Below are 14,729 nucleotides of genomic sequence, written 5' to 3' on the forward strand. Positions count from 1 at the left end.
AAGATCATATTAAATGCTGAGCTAAATTCTGTGCTTTCATTGAGATTTTTTCTTTTTTCCCCCAAGCGTTTGTCGCTGCTTTTCTGGAGGAAAATTGCTTTTTTTAACTGCTGATCCTTCTTGTTTGGGATTCTATCTTGTTGGACTGATTTTTGGCAATATTATTTGTAGTTTTGCCATTTTGTTATGATGCGCAACTATAGCAACAGAGTGGTATACAGCAGGGAACAGCTGAACAACATTTAAAAGCTGAAATAATACCACAGCTGAAGCGAGAAATCCCAGAGAAGTTGAAATGGAGGTATTGTGGATGCAGAGCAGCAGAAAGGAGAGAGAGGAGGAAGATCAAACCATCTGTACCATCCATCGTAATGGGCAACGTGAGATCGTTGGCTAACAAGATGGAAGAACTTCAAGCCCTGACAAGAACTCAGCCAGAGTACAAGGAATGCAGATTAATGTGCTTTACGGAGACATGGCTGCGGGATTGTATCCCCGACTCCAATGTCTCTCTGCCAAGCTTCCTGACTATTCGAGCAGACAGATTTAAGAGCAGCAGACCAGATTTAAAAGGGAGGTGGTTTAGTGGTGTTTGTGAACAACAGATGGTGTTATCCAGAACATGTTATTGTGAAGTGTCATCTCTGTAGCCTAGACATTGAACTCTTAGAAGTAAGTTTCTGACCATATTATTTACTAAGAGAGTTCACCAGTGTTATTTTGACAGTTGTTTAAATTCCACCCTGAACTGTTGCCGATAATGCATCTGCAATACTTGGTGATTTTTTATCATGCCTCGCTCTCTTCTATGCTGCCAATGTTTCACCATTTTGTCAGCTGTTCCACCCAGAAAAACAAGATTTTGGATTTGCTTTACACTGATGTCAAGGATGCATATGTCTCCAAACCAAAACCTCCTCTGGGGAAATCGAACCATAATCGTGTTTTTCTCTGCTCTGAATACAAACCCCTAGTGAAGAGGCTGCCTGTTAGGAAGATGACTGTTGGGAAATGGTCACAGGAAACAGAAGAGGCCCTCCAGGCTAGTTTGAAGCAACTGATTGGACTACTCTCTGCCAGCCACATGGAGATGACAGCAGTAGCAGCACAAACGTAGCATAAACCTTTGGCACCAATTTTGTCTGATTTCATAAAAGTGGGGGGGCCAATTGACCTTTTGACATTTAACCTTCTGACATTTAACCTTTCATTAATATTTTCAAAGCCAAAACAGCACAAATGACTATTTTTGCTGCACAAACCAGCACAAATGGAGTTGAGCTAATTGACACCCATTTCGTCTGATTTGAGGAAGGTGGGGGGGCTGGTTGATCTTTGATGACCTCTAGAAACATTTCTTTATATCTTTAAAATAATAGCGGCACAAACGAAAATATTTGCTGCACAAACCAGCACAAACGTAGTCGAGTTAATTGACACCAATTTTGTCTGATTTGAAGAAGGTGGGGGAGCCAAATCCACTCAGATACAGTGAAGGGCCAATAAGAAGAGATAGATCAGACTGGACTGATCTATCTCTTCTTCTTATCTATCTATCTGAAGCATCTATAAGAAGGAGCAGTGCGGACTGGACTTCTTGAGGAAGCTAAGATCCTTCAAGGTTTGCACCAAGATGCTGCAGATCTTCTATCAGTCTGTTGTTGAGAGTGTCATCTCTTCTGCCATCATCTGCTGGGCAGTAGCATCAGAACCAGGGACCTAAAAAGTCTCAACAGCCTGAAAAAGAAGGCTGATTCTGTTCTGGAGGCAACTGTGGAACCTCGTGAGATGATTGCGCAAAGAAGGATTCTTCATATAATCAAAAGAATTATGGATAACCCTGACCATCCTCTTCGTGACACTGTCTTGGGAAGGCAGAGTATCTTCAGTCAGAGGCTTCTTCAGAGTTACTCTAATACAGATTGCTGCAGGAGATCTTTTCTGTCAACAACCATCACAAGCTGCATCTTGAAGAATTAATGAGTTACAACATTTCATTTAATTTCCCTTTGGGATAAATTAAGTATTTTTGAATTGAAATCACACTTTTTAAAAGCTGAATAACACTATCATTCAGTGATTACCAGTTGCCGTGGCATGCCTTGAAAATTCTGGCTTGCCATTGGGCAGATGGGGGAACAGAGGTGAGGAGGGAGAGAGCGCTATTATAACCGAACCAGGGATGTTATGAAGTTGTACCAAGCTGTACCAGGCAAAATAATGCCAAACTAAACAAATTGCACAAACATGTCAAAGTTCATACAGAAACATAAAGATAGTACCCTACATAACATATTTAGAAAGTTTATCAGGAAAAAACTGTTGTTTTGGGGGTTAGTTTCCCTTTCAGTTGTACCACACAGCAGAAAGCTGACACTGTTCCTCCTTACCTCAGTGGGCGACACAGAAAAGCAGGTGTTACCATATGTGTTGTATTACAATCAATAGTAACCACAAAGGCACACCTCCTAGAACAGGTGTCTACAACCTGCAGCTCTTTGGCACCTGTACTGTGGCTCTTAAAAACAAACTAGACATGTTTTTGATCACAAAACCAATAAGAAAAGGTGGTAATATGATCAAACAGCTTTTTTTTTCAGCTGTAGACAAACTTCATTTTGTAGTGGTGGTGGTAAAAGTGGCTCTGAATTGAAAAAGATGCTCACCCTTGCACCAAAAGGAAAGAAACTCACCCAGTATAACATTTTCAATCTATTGGCTGACAGGTTAGCAGGTGACAATGCATTTTGTTTGGAGAGAAAGCAGATAACATTTGTAAATGAGCAGAGAGGTTTGTGAGCAAGGATTTGATTCGAGCAGAGAGAAGTTTTGAGAGTGAGGAGAAAGATTTGAGGAAGCACAGTGAATATTTGAAAGAAAGTTTTGAGTACAAACACATGAAGTCCTGCTTTCAGACTGAAAATGTGTGCGCCCATATTTTTATCTAGATAAAATAAATATTTACATGTAAATCTGAAGATTATTTGTTTTTGTCTGGGATAATTAGCCTTATAAGAACCACAACAGAGTATAGAAAGTAGATTAGTGCTAGGTTGACATAAAAACTACATTACTTACTCATCTCTAGTGTAACATGGGTAGGGGAACATCTGGACATAGTTACCGGGTTCCACCACATCGTGACCCACAAATGTGTTGATTATGGCTCTCTCTATCATATCTAAAGGAAAACATCAAAAAGAGACACTAACCTTAGGAGAAAAACAACAACTTGAGGAGAAATCTGTGTTTTTATTTGTCAGTGTGTGATTTCAATCTCTATCCTCATATTTGAACACAGGAGGATGCAAATATTGCCTTGTAAAAAGCTTATTTTGGCCATGCTGCAATATTTACAAAAAAATTTGAGCTGATTTATATGGTTAGCTTTGAAATAATGAAACTAGTGTATATTTTTCTCATGATAAATAACATTTTCATGCAAAGAGAAAATATTTTTTTAATTTCTCTCCAATCCAAATAACTGTACAAACAAAAAATAGGCCTGCAGTGTCTGGGTGAAGACAATGCATTGTTCTTTACTCTCCCTCCGCTTCCTGCAGAAGAGTCGACCTGCCAAGGAAAAGTGCTTCTGCTGCCGCTGGCTCAGGTATCTCTCCACAGCTGCTTCCAGCTCACTTTGCACACTGGTAAGCATTTTCTGCCTATAAATGCTGGTCTTTGTAAACCAAAGAAAACAATACATTTGACCTGAGAGATGTGCAGATCTACAGTAGGTCTTGATTTATGGTAAAGCCTCAGACAGCAGCACATTGCCTCTGTACACAAAGTCCATCAATGAAGAGCATTTGGGCAATTTATGACTTGTAAAAAAATGCTTTTCTTAATCTGAGTTCATTCATGACTTGTCTGAGCTTCAATATGAACCCAGTTTTGCCCGTGGTGGCAGTAGAAGCTCTGACACTTCATCACTCACATCTGCACGCCTAAGTAGACTGAAAAATTAATACCAATCAGGAGCACCAGAAGACTTACCCTGAATCCACACAAAACCATAGAGGAAGTAGAATTTCCCACCGGTGTTGGGCCCAGGTCTCCAGTAGGCTCTTCTGATTTCATTAGTCTTCTCTGTGAAGCTGGAGTTCTGTCTTATTTTGTACAGAACATGAGGTGGCAAAGAACCATCCTTGTTAGTCTGAAAAATCACACCTGGTAACAGAAAAACATGTAGAACACCAAAAGTCCATCATCACTGTGATGGTGATTGAATGATCCCAAATGTTCACAAAATACATGGACAAAATACATGGACAAAACATAGCTTTATAAAAGTAACTATGGTCTCCATACGGGTGCACTGTGTGATGGGTGGCGGCCAAGGGAGGGGACCCTGGCGGTCCGATCCTCGGTTGCAGAAACTGGCTCTTGGGACGTGGAATGTCACCTCTCTGGTGGGGAAGGAGCCGGAGCTAGTGCGTGAGGTCGAGAGGTTCCGGCTAGAAATAGTCGGTCTCACCTCGACGCATGGCTCTGGTTCTGGAACCAGTCTCCTTGAGAGGGGCTGGACATACTTCCACTCTGGAGTTGCCCAGGGAGAGAGACGTCGGGCAGGAGTGGGCATACTTGTTGCTCCCCATCTCGGCGCCTGTACGTTGAGGTTTACCCCGGTGAATGAGAGGGTAGCATCCCTCCGCCTACGGGTGGGGGGACGGGTTCTGACTGTCGTTTGTGCTTACGGGCCGAACGACAGTTCAGATTACCCACCCTTTTTGGAGTCCTTAGAGGGGGTACTGGAGAGTGCTCCTCCTGGGGACTCCCTTGTTCTGCTGGGGGACTTCAACGCTCACGTGGGCAACGACAGTGAGACCTGGAGGGGCGTGGTTGGGAGGAACGGCCCACCCGACCTGAACTCGAGCGGTGTTCTGTTGCTGGACTTCTGTGCTCGCCATGGATTGTCCATAACGAACACCATGTTCAAGCATAAGGGTGTCCATATGTGCACTTGGCACCAGGACACCCTAGGCCGCAGTTCGATGATCGACTTTGTCATCGTTTCATCGGATCTGCGGCCGTATGTCTTGGACACTCGGGTGAAGAGAGGTGCGGAGCTGTCCACTGACCACTACCTGGTGGTGAGTTGGCTCCGGTGGTGGGGGCGAAAGCCGGTCAGACCTGGCAGGCCCAAACGTGTTGTGAGGGTCTGCTGGGAACGTCTGGCGGAATCCCCTGTGAGACGGAGCTTTAACTCCCATCTCCGGCAAAACTTCGAACACGTCCCGGGGGAGGTGGGGGACATGGAGTCTGAGTGGACCGTGTTCCGTGCCTCCATTGTCGAGGCGGCCGATCGGAGCTGTGGCCGCAAGGTTGTCGGTGCCTGTCGCGGCGGCAACCCTCGAACCCGTTGGTGGACACCTTCGGTGAGAGATGCCGTCAGGCTGAAGAAGGAGTCCTATCGAGCCTTTTTGGCCTGTGGGACTCCGGAAGCAGCTGATGGGTACCGGCGGGCGAAGCGGCATGCGGCTCGGGCGGTTGCTGAGGCAAAAACTCGGGTGTGGGAGGAGTTTGGAGAGGCCATGGAGAAAGACTTCCGTACGGCTTCGAGGCGATTCTGGTCCACCATCCGGCGTCTCAGGGGGGGGAAGCGGTGCAGCACCAACACTGTTTATAGTGGGGATGGTGTGCTGCTGACCTCTACTCGGGACGTTGTGGGCCGGTGGGCAGAGTACTTCGAAGACCTCCTCAATCCCACCAACATGCCTTCCACTGAGGAAGCGGAGCCTGGGGACTCTGGGTTGGGCTCTCCAATCTCTGGGGGCGAGGTCGCCGAGGTGGTTAAAAAGCTCCTCGGTGGCAAGGCCCCGGGGGTGGATGAGATCCACCCGGAGTTCCTTAAGGCTCTGGATGTTGTAGGGTTGTGTTGGTTGACGCGACTCTGCAATATCGCATGGACATCGGGGGCAGTTCCCCTGGATTGGCAGACTGGGGTGGTGGTCCCCCTGTTCAAAAAGGGGGACCGGAGGGTGTGCTCCAATTATAGAGGGGTCACACTCTTAAGCCTCCCTGGCAAGGTCTATTCAGGGGTCCTGGAGAGGAGGGTCCGTCGGATAGTCGAACCTCGGATTCAGGAAGAGCAGTGTGGTTTTCGTCCTGGTCGTGGAACACTGGACCAGCTCTACACCCTCAGCAGGGTCCTGGAGGGTGCATGGGAGTTCGCCCAACCAGTCTACATGTGTTTTGTGGACTTGGAGAAGGCGTTCGACCGTGTCCCTCGGGGAGCCCTGTGGGGGGTTCTCCGGGAGTATGGGGTACCGGGCCCTTTGATACGGGCTGTCAGGTCCCTGTATGACCGGTGTCAGAGTCTGGTCCGCATTGCCGGCAGTAAGTCGGGCTCGTTTCCGGTGAGAGTTGGACTCCGCCAGGGCTGCCCTTTGTCACCGATTCTGTTCATCACTTTCATGGACAGAATTTCTAGGCGCAGCCAAGGTGTTGAGGGGATCCGATTTGGTGGCCTTAGGATCTCATCTCTGCTTTTCGCAGACGATGTGGTCCTCTTGGCTTCATCAGATCGTGATCTGCAGCTCTCGCTGGATCGGTTCGCAGCCGAGTGTGAAGCGGCCGGGATGGGGATCAGTGCCTCCAAATCTGAGGCCATGGTCTTGAGCCGGAAAAGGGTAGAGTGCCTTCTCCGGGTCAGGGGGGGTGTCCTGCCCCAAGTGGAGGAGTTTAAGTATCTCGGGATCTTGTTCACGAATGGGGGAAGAAGGGAGCGGGAGATCGACAGGCGGATTGGCGCAGCGTCTGCTGTCAAGCGGGCGCTGTACCGGTCCGTCGTGGTGAAGAGAGAGCTGAGCCAAAAAGCGAAGCTCTCGATTTACCGGTCGATCTACGTTCCCACCCTCATCTATGGTCATGAGCTTTGGGTCATGACCGAAAGAACGAGATCGCGGATACAAGCGGCCGAAATGGGTTTTCTCCGTAGGGTGGCTGGGCTCTCCCTTAGAGATAGGGTGAGAAGCTCAGTCATCCGGGAGGGACTCAGAGTAGAGCCGCTGCTCCTTCACATCGAGAGGAGCCAGTTGAGGTGGCTCGGGCATCTGGTCAGGATGCCTCCTGGACGCCTCCCTGGTGAGGTGTTCCGGGCACGTCCCACCGGGAGGAGGCCCCGGGGAAGACCCAGGACACGCTGGAGGGACTATGTCTCTCGGCTGGCCTGGGAACGCCTCGGGATTCCCCCGGAGGAGCTGGAAGAAGTGGCTGGGGAGAGGGAAGTCTGGGCCTCCCTTCTGAAGCTGCTACCCCCGCGACCCGACCTCGGATAAGCGGAAGAAGATGGATGGATGGATGGATGGGTCTCCATTTATTCATAGAAACAATGTACACTAAAATTCTTGGATGTCATGCATTCTAATATTTTTCAGCTTTTTGATGGAGAAAAGGGGATTTGTGGTCATGAGGTGACACAATGTCAAAAGGTGTAAATATTTTAGCAAGGCATTGTAGGTAGAAAGGAGTGACTCACTGGCAAACACAGAAACATTGTCCTGGTAGGCCTGGTTCAGGGTGTAGTTGACTATGCTGTCCTCATCAGGGAAGCCTTTGAACACATCCACACTGACCTGGAAACATGGGGAAAAATATTCGTCACCACAAAATGGAGTTAAACTGTTACAAACTATGCCTCACTTAATATAAGTCATATTGGTTATTGATACTGATCTTGTTGTGTCCAGTCAGTTTTAAACCTGGGTGACATTAAATGTTCTGCTGTTAAATTCTGACAAGACAGAAGTTGTTGCTTTTGGTCCAGAACCTCTGAAAAAGAAATCACTTGATCTGGATGGCATTAAATTGGCCGCCAGTGTGAACCGTACACGACCTCAAAGTGTCCCGCATGTGCAGTAGAGGGCGCAATAACGTCACACATAGAGAGCGTGCTCAATGTTTTGCCAACAGCCATAAAAAAGTAGTGCTCAGTGTTTGCAGAAGTAAGCGTGGATGCTAACGGTGGAGCATAGCTTACGATTAATGATGGGCAGACAAGGCCTCATTGGGTGTGTGGCACATTTCCCAAACTGTGTCGACACTGTTGAACTGTGTTGCTGCAGATGTCCCTTGCAGGGACATCTGGTGGATTTAAAAAGTAATTGCAGGCAAATTCAATAAAGACTGGAAACAGTGAACAATGTTCATTCTTGTTTTTATTTCGAAACATCAGCTGCTGTTACAGCTTCGGGCCGAAGCGAATGCGCCGTTTACAAACCATTTCTTCTGCTTTTGATAACACTCTTTGACAGAGTACTGATTTTGACAGCGTACATAGAAATTTAATTGTAAGTTTGTACAAGGTAGGGTGAAAAAGACCAAGATGGCGGCGCGTGAACAACGCGAGGCTCAGCGTCTCTCCAGAATCTGCTCTTTAGTGGTTTTTTATCTTTTCATTACTGGACTTTTTTCTCAGAATTGCACAGCGCTGCTGCGCTACAGCAGACATGAACTTCTGGACATTTGGAGCTACAATTTTGACTCTATGATCGCCGATCTCCAACTCATCCCAGAGATCTCCAGAACACCGGAGGCTGCTCACTTCTACCAGCTGGGTGGAAGGGTACGCAGGCCGCGACGAGAACGTAGACAAAGGCGGGGTAAGCGTGGAGCGGTGCGAGCTAGGCTAAAGCTAACACCACACCGGCTCCCTTTACCCAGCATTTTCCTTGCCAATGTCCGTTCTCTGGCTAATAAAATGGATGAGTTACGACTATCCATCACGAGTGACAGACGGATTATGGACTCAAATGTCATGTTTTTCACTGAAACATGGCTAAACAACAGCTGCCCGGACAATGCTATCCAGCTAAGTGGACGCCACACACACCGAGCCGACAGGACAGCAGATGACTCCAGCAAGACCAGAGGCGGAGGTTTGTGCATTTATATTAACAAAGCTTGGTGCACAGACTCTGCTACTACCGAGAGTCACTGCTCACACAATGTGGAGTGCTCGACTTCCTGACCAGTTGACCTCAACATGTCCGGCTGGACAACCACTTCTCATCCACCATCATCATAAACACCGGAGTGCCACAAGGCTGTGTGATGAGTCCCTTCCTCTACTCCCTCTTCACTTACGACTGCAGACTGGCTCTAACGCCATCATCAAGTTTGCAGACGACACCACGGTGATCGGCCTCATCAGAGATAATGATGAGGCCACTTACAGGGAGGAGGTAGACCGTCTGGCTGAGTGGTGCAACAAAAACAACCTGCAGCTGAATGCCTAGAAGACCAAGGAGCTTATCGTGGACTTCAGGAGGAACGCTGACCCACATCCACCCATCCACATTAAGGGGACAGTGGTGGAGCATGTGGACACCTTTAAGTTCCTGGGAGTCCACATCTCCAAGGACCTGACTTGGACGACCAGCTGCTCCAAACTCATTAAGAAGGTGCATCAGCGCCTCTTCTTCATGAGGACCCTGAGGAAGAACCACCTATCCTCAGAGATCCTCACGAACTTCTACCGCTGCACCATTGAGAGCATCCTCACCAACTGTATTACAGCTTGCTACGGGAACTGCTCTGTCTCCAACCGGCAGGCGCTGCAGAGGGTGGTGAAAACTGCCCAGTATATCGCCGGGGCACCGCTCCCTGCCATCAAGGACATCTACAGGAAGCGGTGTTTGAAAAGGACTCCACTCACCCAGCACACACACTCTTTTCCCTCCTGTCCTCTGGGAGGTGTTACAGAAGCCTACGGACCAGAACCACCAGGCACCGGAACAGCTTCTTTCCCACAGCTGTCACGCTTTTGAACGCCTCCTGACATAAAACATAAACTATAAGGACTGTACTCCCCTATCCTCTCATACAACAATAACACATGGACTATCCTCACACACACATCACGGACTGTTTTCTTCACACACGCATACAACCTGTAAATTTTATCTGCCATTATTTATCTTGTATTATATTATATACATATACGTATAATCCATTCCCTAACATTCTTGTATATTCTGTATAATCTGTAATCTGTGCATACAGCTCCCATATTTATATTTATACACAATATCTATATCTCTTTGCTATAACCCCTTATAGTCCATACATACATAGTCTTGTACATCTGTAAATAAATATTTATATCTCGTAGAGCACTTCTGGATAGATGCAAACTACATCTCGTTGCTTGTACTTGTGACAGTGCAATGACAATAAAGTTGAATTCTATTCTATTCTATTCTATTCTATTCTATTCTAATGTAGCCTTTGCATTTTCCAGTATTGTAGTGTGTCCTGACTGTGATCTTGTTCTGTTCGTCCCAGAGATGCATATTTGTACCTCGATAATGGCATCGGTGGTGACATTTGAATCGGCCTTGTTCTCTTCAACTTCCATGTTCACCTGCTTGACACAGGTTGTCATTGGAGAAAAAATAAAATGCATCTGTGTAACTAATTCATTGTAATTACATGGAGTGATTACTCCATGTAATCAATCATATAATCACAGTAGGTAGCGCCACTGCTACCTACTGTGGCGCAGTTGGTAGCACTGTTGCCTTGCATCAAGAAGGCTCTGGGTTCAATTCCTGGCCAGGGGTCTTTCTGCATGGAGTTTGCATGTTCTCCCTGTGCATGCTGGATTCTCTCTGGGTACTCCTGCTTCCTCCCACAGTCCAAAAACATGACTGTCAGGTTAATTGGTCTCTCTAAATTCTCCCTAGGTGTGAATGTGTGTGTGCATGGTTGTTTGATTTCATGCAGGCCTACCTTAGACAAAAATCTTCCACTAATGCTGAACAGGTTGAAGTGGTTATGAACAGATTGATGGGGAGGGCAAAAGATGTCACTAAAGTTTGGATGCGTAGTAACGCAAATGCTACTGATGTTTCTGTTATCTTTAGCATTATCAGACAACATTTTTGTGACACCGTTCATTCAGATCTGCCTCTGGCTGACTTCTATGCTAGCACACCATACACAAATGAGGGACCTCTTGATTACTGAATACGGCTTAAAAAAGCTGCAGAGGTTGCTGAACGGTGCTTGGCAAGTAAGGGGGAATCAATGACTGACCTGAGTTCACACCTGGTGCTCATGTTTATTTGCTATTGTCCTGACAGAGAGCTGGTGCTGGTATTTAAAACCAAGCCTTCTCGCGAAGGCTTGGTTTTACTAGCTGTCCAAGTGACAGCTAGTGAAGTGCAAGACCATTTGGATGAGTATTTAAGAGACCATATGGTTGTTCGGAGCCGTGGGAAACAGACAGTGGGGGTTACCAAGTTTTCCCACGAGGGGGTGGATGTCAATGAACAAACTGAGTTGCCCACTTCTAGATGTGTTCCGGAGCCAGAGTGTTCCAAAACAGTCATTGAAAACACCACGTTGGACAGCGTCTTGAGTCTGCTGGAGACTGCTCTGATCAGCAACAGACAGGTTATATGCAACAGGTCCAATAAGCAGCTCTCTAGTCGCTGACGGGAATGTCAGGCCAACGATCTGGCAAAGCAGAAATCTGAGATTCTGAAAAAGGACTATCTTTTTCTTATCTTTTGAACACTATGGGAAAATGAAAAATGAAGTTATTTCTCAGTGGTCCAATTCTATCACCTCAATGGGGAGATGAAAAACACTGCTGGATGTACATGATAAAAATTATTAAAAGCTGCCCTGCCAGCTCAGTGACCTTCATCGATAACCTCTGGATCTATTGGCAGCGCTTTCACCTTTTTGGAAGAGGTGGACGCAATCTTAATAAACATGGGATAAAGTTACTCACTTTATCCCATGTTCATTTTATCAACAAGGACAGCAAAGTGATCATCGCTTCAGAAGAACAGGCTCAAGGATTTCTGACTAGGATGGAACCCTCCGCTTATCAGGAGCAAAAACAAGCTGATACATCGACTGGAGACGGAGCGACTGGTTCCCTTCCTTCTTCTCCCCTCCCTCTCTGCTCACCCACTCATTCACAGGATTCACAAGATACCTTTGAAGAAGAAATGTCTTCTGGACCGGAGTTTCTTAAATTTACAGATGGAATGAATCAACAGGTTTTACTTGGCACGTCTCTCCTTAGCGCTCACGTAGCAGACCTCACTTAATCTAAGCCACCTGCCTCTGACTTCAGAGGATCCATCACCCTGTGTTTCTGAGGTCTGAGGCCGAGGTCCAGACTTTATCTTTACACCCTTCTTACCCCAGAATGTGTCTGGCCCCCCGGCACTGCAGAACAGGACATTACCTGTCCGGATCACTACAAGAAAATTTACAAGAAACAGAAACATAAAATACAGCTGTTTTAATTCAAACATCAGACTGAAGAACTTTTGGCCTCCAAGTCACTAAAACTAGCTCTTTTAAATACAAGATCTCTCTGTGCTAAAACTCTATTAATTAATGATTTCATCACTGAGCATAATATAGATGTTATGTTTCTGACAGAAACATGGTTGAATGACAATAATGAATCGATCGTACTAATTGAATCTGCGCCTCCTAACTACAATTTCTTCAGTGAGAATAGAAAACACAAAAAAGGAGGAGGCGTGGCTTCAATATTTAAGAATACCATAAATTGTAGTAAAATCTCTTTGGGTCTCTTCACCTCTTTTGAGTATCTTGGAATTGAGGCTAAAGGCCACAAACGAACTTTGACATTAACTCTATACAAAACTCCAACATTTGTGGAAAATTTCTTTACTGACTTGAATGAGCTTCTATCTCTTATATGTATTGATTATGATTGTTTAATAACTGTCGGTGATTTCAACATTCATGTTGACAACCCCCAAGACAGAGGGGCAAAAAAGCTCGCTAATATTTTAGAGACTTTTGGTCTAACACAACATGTCAAACAAGCAACACACACTCAAGGACACACACTGGACCTGGTTATCAGTAAGGGTGTGAATATTTCCAATGTCTCTGTAACTGATGTCGCCTGTCGGATCACTTCGCTGTTATCTTTGAAAGTTCTTTATCTTTTAACCCACTTGGACAAACAGCAACCATCACAAAACGTTCTCTCACTGAAAACACAGCAGAAACTTTTAATCAAATCTACTCTTCTTCCTCACCCTTAGGCTGTAATGATGTAGATAAGTTGGTAAATGATTTTCAGGCTAAAGTCTCAGATATTATTGATTCCATTGCCCAAATTAAAATGAAGGTTGCGTCTGGTAAAAAGAAATCTCCATGGAGAAATACACAAACAGTTAGATCTGCAAGACAACTCTGCCGTAGAGCAAAACGAAAATGGGGTAAAACTCAACTCCACGTTCATTGTGACATCTATAAAGAAAGACTACGTAACTATCATTTAACACTAAAACATGCAAGAGAGGCTTTCTTTGCAGATGTCATAAATAAAAACATTAACAATGCTCAAGCTTTATTTGCAACAGTTGACAGAATCACAAACCCTCCTGTGACGTTACCACCTGAATTCCAATGTATTGCCGCCTGCAACCAGTTTTCCAGTTTCTTTTCAGAAAAAATTCAAAAAATCAGAGGATTAATCTGTACATCCACTATAAAGTCAGTACCAATGCTGTGCCCAAACAAAACAAATACAGGAAAAATGACCCAATTCCAACGACTTAATTATAAAATCCTACAGGAAATTATAAGTCAATAAGCTCCAGTTCCTGCTGTCTGGATGTTTTACCCTCACATTTCTTTAAGAAAGTTCTGCCTGTTATTGCTGCTGATCCGATCCAAATAGTAACTCATGGCTCTCATCAGGCGTTTTCCCCCAGGCTTTGAAAACAGCAGTAATCAAACCACTTATAAAAAAGAACAATCTGGACAAATCACTAATGCAGAATTACAGGCTGATCTCCAACCTCCAATTCATCAGCAAAGTTATTGAAAAAGCTGTTGGAACAATTAACTAGCTTCCTAACAATAACCAACCTCTTTGACTCCTTCCAGTCTGGTTTTCGTGCTCACCACAGCACAGAGACTGGCCTAGTCAAAGTGTTCAATGATATCCATATAAATACTGACTGTGGGAGAACCACAGTGCTGGTTCTGTTGGACCTCAGTGCAGCTTTTGACACTGTTGACCATGACATATTACTGAATCGACTGGAGAGTTGGGTCAGACTCTCCGGTCCAGTGCTTAACTGGTTTGAATCCTACATAAAGAACAGGGATTTCTTTGTTTCAATAGGAAACTTCTCATCAAAGAGGTCAAAGGTCACATGTGGGGTACCCCAAGGTTCAATCCTAGGACCCCTTTTATTCAATATTTATATGCTCCCACTAGCTCAGGTTATAACAGGAAATAATATTAGCTACCATAACTATGCAGATGACACACAGCTCTACATTACGATGTCACCAGGTGACTCAGAGCCCATCCAATCACTGAACAGATGCTTAGAACAGATAAATGTGTGGATGTGCCAAAACTTTCTCCAGCTGAACAGAAACAAAACTGAAGTTATTATTTTTGGACCTAAAGAGGAACGATCTAGAGTTATAGATCTAGAGTCAATGCACAGCTTCAGTTATTACAACTAAAAACCAGCGATCAGGCCCGAAACCTGGGAGTAGTGATGGACTCTGACCTGAACCTCCAGAGCCACATAAAGACAGTTACAAAGTCGGCCTTCTATCACCTGAAGAACATGTCCAGGATTAAAGGACTAATGTCTCCGCCAGATCTAGAGAAACTCATCCATGTGTTCATCTTCAGTTGCATTGATTATTGCAACATCATCTTCACAGGTCTGTCCAACAAATCAATCAAACAGCTG

At 45.4% G+C, this 14,729-nt stretch overlaps 1 protein-coding gene across 7 annotated transcripts in view; it reads right to left on the minus strand.

Annotated features, from left to right (window-relative positions):
• abca2 (ATP-binding cassette, sub-family A (ABC1), member 2) overlaps nucleotides 1–14,729 on the minus strand; it is a 147,644-nt gene that overhangs the window by 70,280 nt on the left and 62,635 nt on the right. For all 7 annotated transcript variants that reach the window (XM_028034937.1, XM_028034938.1, XM_028034936.1 and 4 more), the window contains 3 exons: nucleotides 7,481–7,577; nucleotides 3,997–4,170; nucleotides 3,079–3,181 (listed from right to left, as the gene is read on the minus strand). In XM_028034937.1, the coding sequence (XP_027890738.1) occupies nucleotides 3,079–3,181; nucleotides 3,997–4,170; nucleotides 7,481–7,577 (374 nt within the window). The remainder of the gene's footprint in view (nucleotides 1–3,078; nucleotides 3,182–3,996; nucleotides 4,171–7,480; nucleotides 7,578–14,729) is intronic.

Source organism: Xiphophorus couchianus, chromosome 12 (assembly GCF_001444195.1).
Source record: "Xiphophorus couchianus chromosome 12, X_couchianus-1.0, whole genome shotgun sequence".
In the NCBI taxonomy this organism is placed as follows: domain Eukaryota; kingdom Metazoa; phylum Chordata; class Actinopteri; order Cyprinodontiformes; family Poeciliidae; genus Xiphophorus; species Xiphophorus couchianus.